The 1,180-nt window shown below is 46.2% G+C and overlaps 1 protein-coding gene across 1 annotated transcript in view; it reads left to right on the forward strand.

Moving 5' to 3' along the window:
* Positions 1 to 303, forward strand: part of LOC107290813 (multidrug resistance-associated protein 9-like) — a 44,700-nt gene extending 44,397 nt beyond the window's left edge. The window contains 1 exon segment of the mRNA XM_029284819.1: positions 238 to 303. Coding sequence (XP_029140652.1) covers positions 238 to 303 — 66 coding nt within the window.
* Positions 304 to 1,180: the final 877 nt, after the last annotated feature.

Here is a 1,180-nt window from a genome sequence, read left to right on the forward strand (position 1 = left end):
CACCCTTACAATAAAGGAGCATCCAGGGCAAACCCAATCCACAACGAAGGCTCAGAACAAGTCAACGGTTTTCTCTTATTGAGCCCTCCTGGATTCTTCCCCCTCTCGTCCCTCTTCCCCTTCCCCACGACAACTTTTAAATGCATGCAGGGAACTCACTGTACGCTTGCTTGCTTCATACTTGACATTTGCTAACGCACCTGACATTTCTTATATTTCATTCCTGATTATTTTCAGGTCGTTATTTTTGGCAAGCCGAAAGAGATTTTCAAACATCCCAATTTTCATTTGCCTGTGGCTTAGCCATGGCCAGGAAAACCCACATCAGAGGAAGGCAAGACCACCACCAGCAGCGCTTTCCAGGTGGACTTTGGACAGTTGAGGTGTTGCAGGGAGGAAGGCAGCCAATGGAGAAGTCATGCTTAACTTCACCCAGTCCTGTCCACAGGTATTATGACTTTTCACCGTTGATCCCCTTCTGCTCGGCGAGTTCCGAAGCTGGCATGAAGCAGGCAATTAAAACAGAGAACGTGCCGAGGAAAATGGAAAGAAGCGCCATGAGCTGTGTGTCCAACAGGTTGCTTCCATCTTGCGTTTGGCGTTTCAAAAATAAAAGTAGCCACCGTTTCATGTGCAAAGAAAAAGTGCTTCTCTGGTACATTGGTCTCCAGAGCAAGGGTGGGATGAAAACCTGAACACTGGACCATCTGCGATCCATTAGACTTGAATATATTCCAGTGTAACCAATTGCAAATGTAGTTGGCTTCAACTAAAGTTTCATTGACCTTAGCAGAGTTTAATCACAGTTCATCATTCTAACCATTGTCTGTCCACTGCAGGATGAAGGCTTCCTCCACATGTTTCCAACCGATACGGTCTTGAGCTTTCTTTCGCCAACTGGGCCCGCCATACTTGTTGATGTCATCGATCCATCTTGTTCTAGGTCTCTCTTTCGATCAAGAGGGACCCATTCTATGACTGCCTCGGTCCTTCTGCCCTCAGTTCCTCTTGCTTTGTGACCGTCCCATTTCCATTTCCATTCTTTTACTCTCTTGATGGCATTGTATACTTTTGTTTGTTCTCCAATCCGCGTGCAGGTCTTCCTATCTTGTCTTGTGATGCCGATCATGGGTCTTTCCATGGCTCCTTGCACAAGTAATGACAATTATCACCTTCAAAC

The sequence above is a fragment of the Protobothrops mucrosquamatus genome, unplaced genomic scaffold (genome assembly GCF_001527695.2).
Source record: "Protobothrops mucrosquamatus isolate PMUCROS unplaced genomic scaffold, P.Mucros_1.0 scaffold971, whole genome shotgun sequence".
Lineage (NCBI taxonomy): Eukaryota > Metazoa > Chordata > Lepidosauria > Squamata > Viperidae > Protobothrops > Protobothrops mucrosquamatus.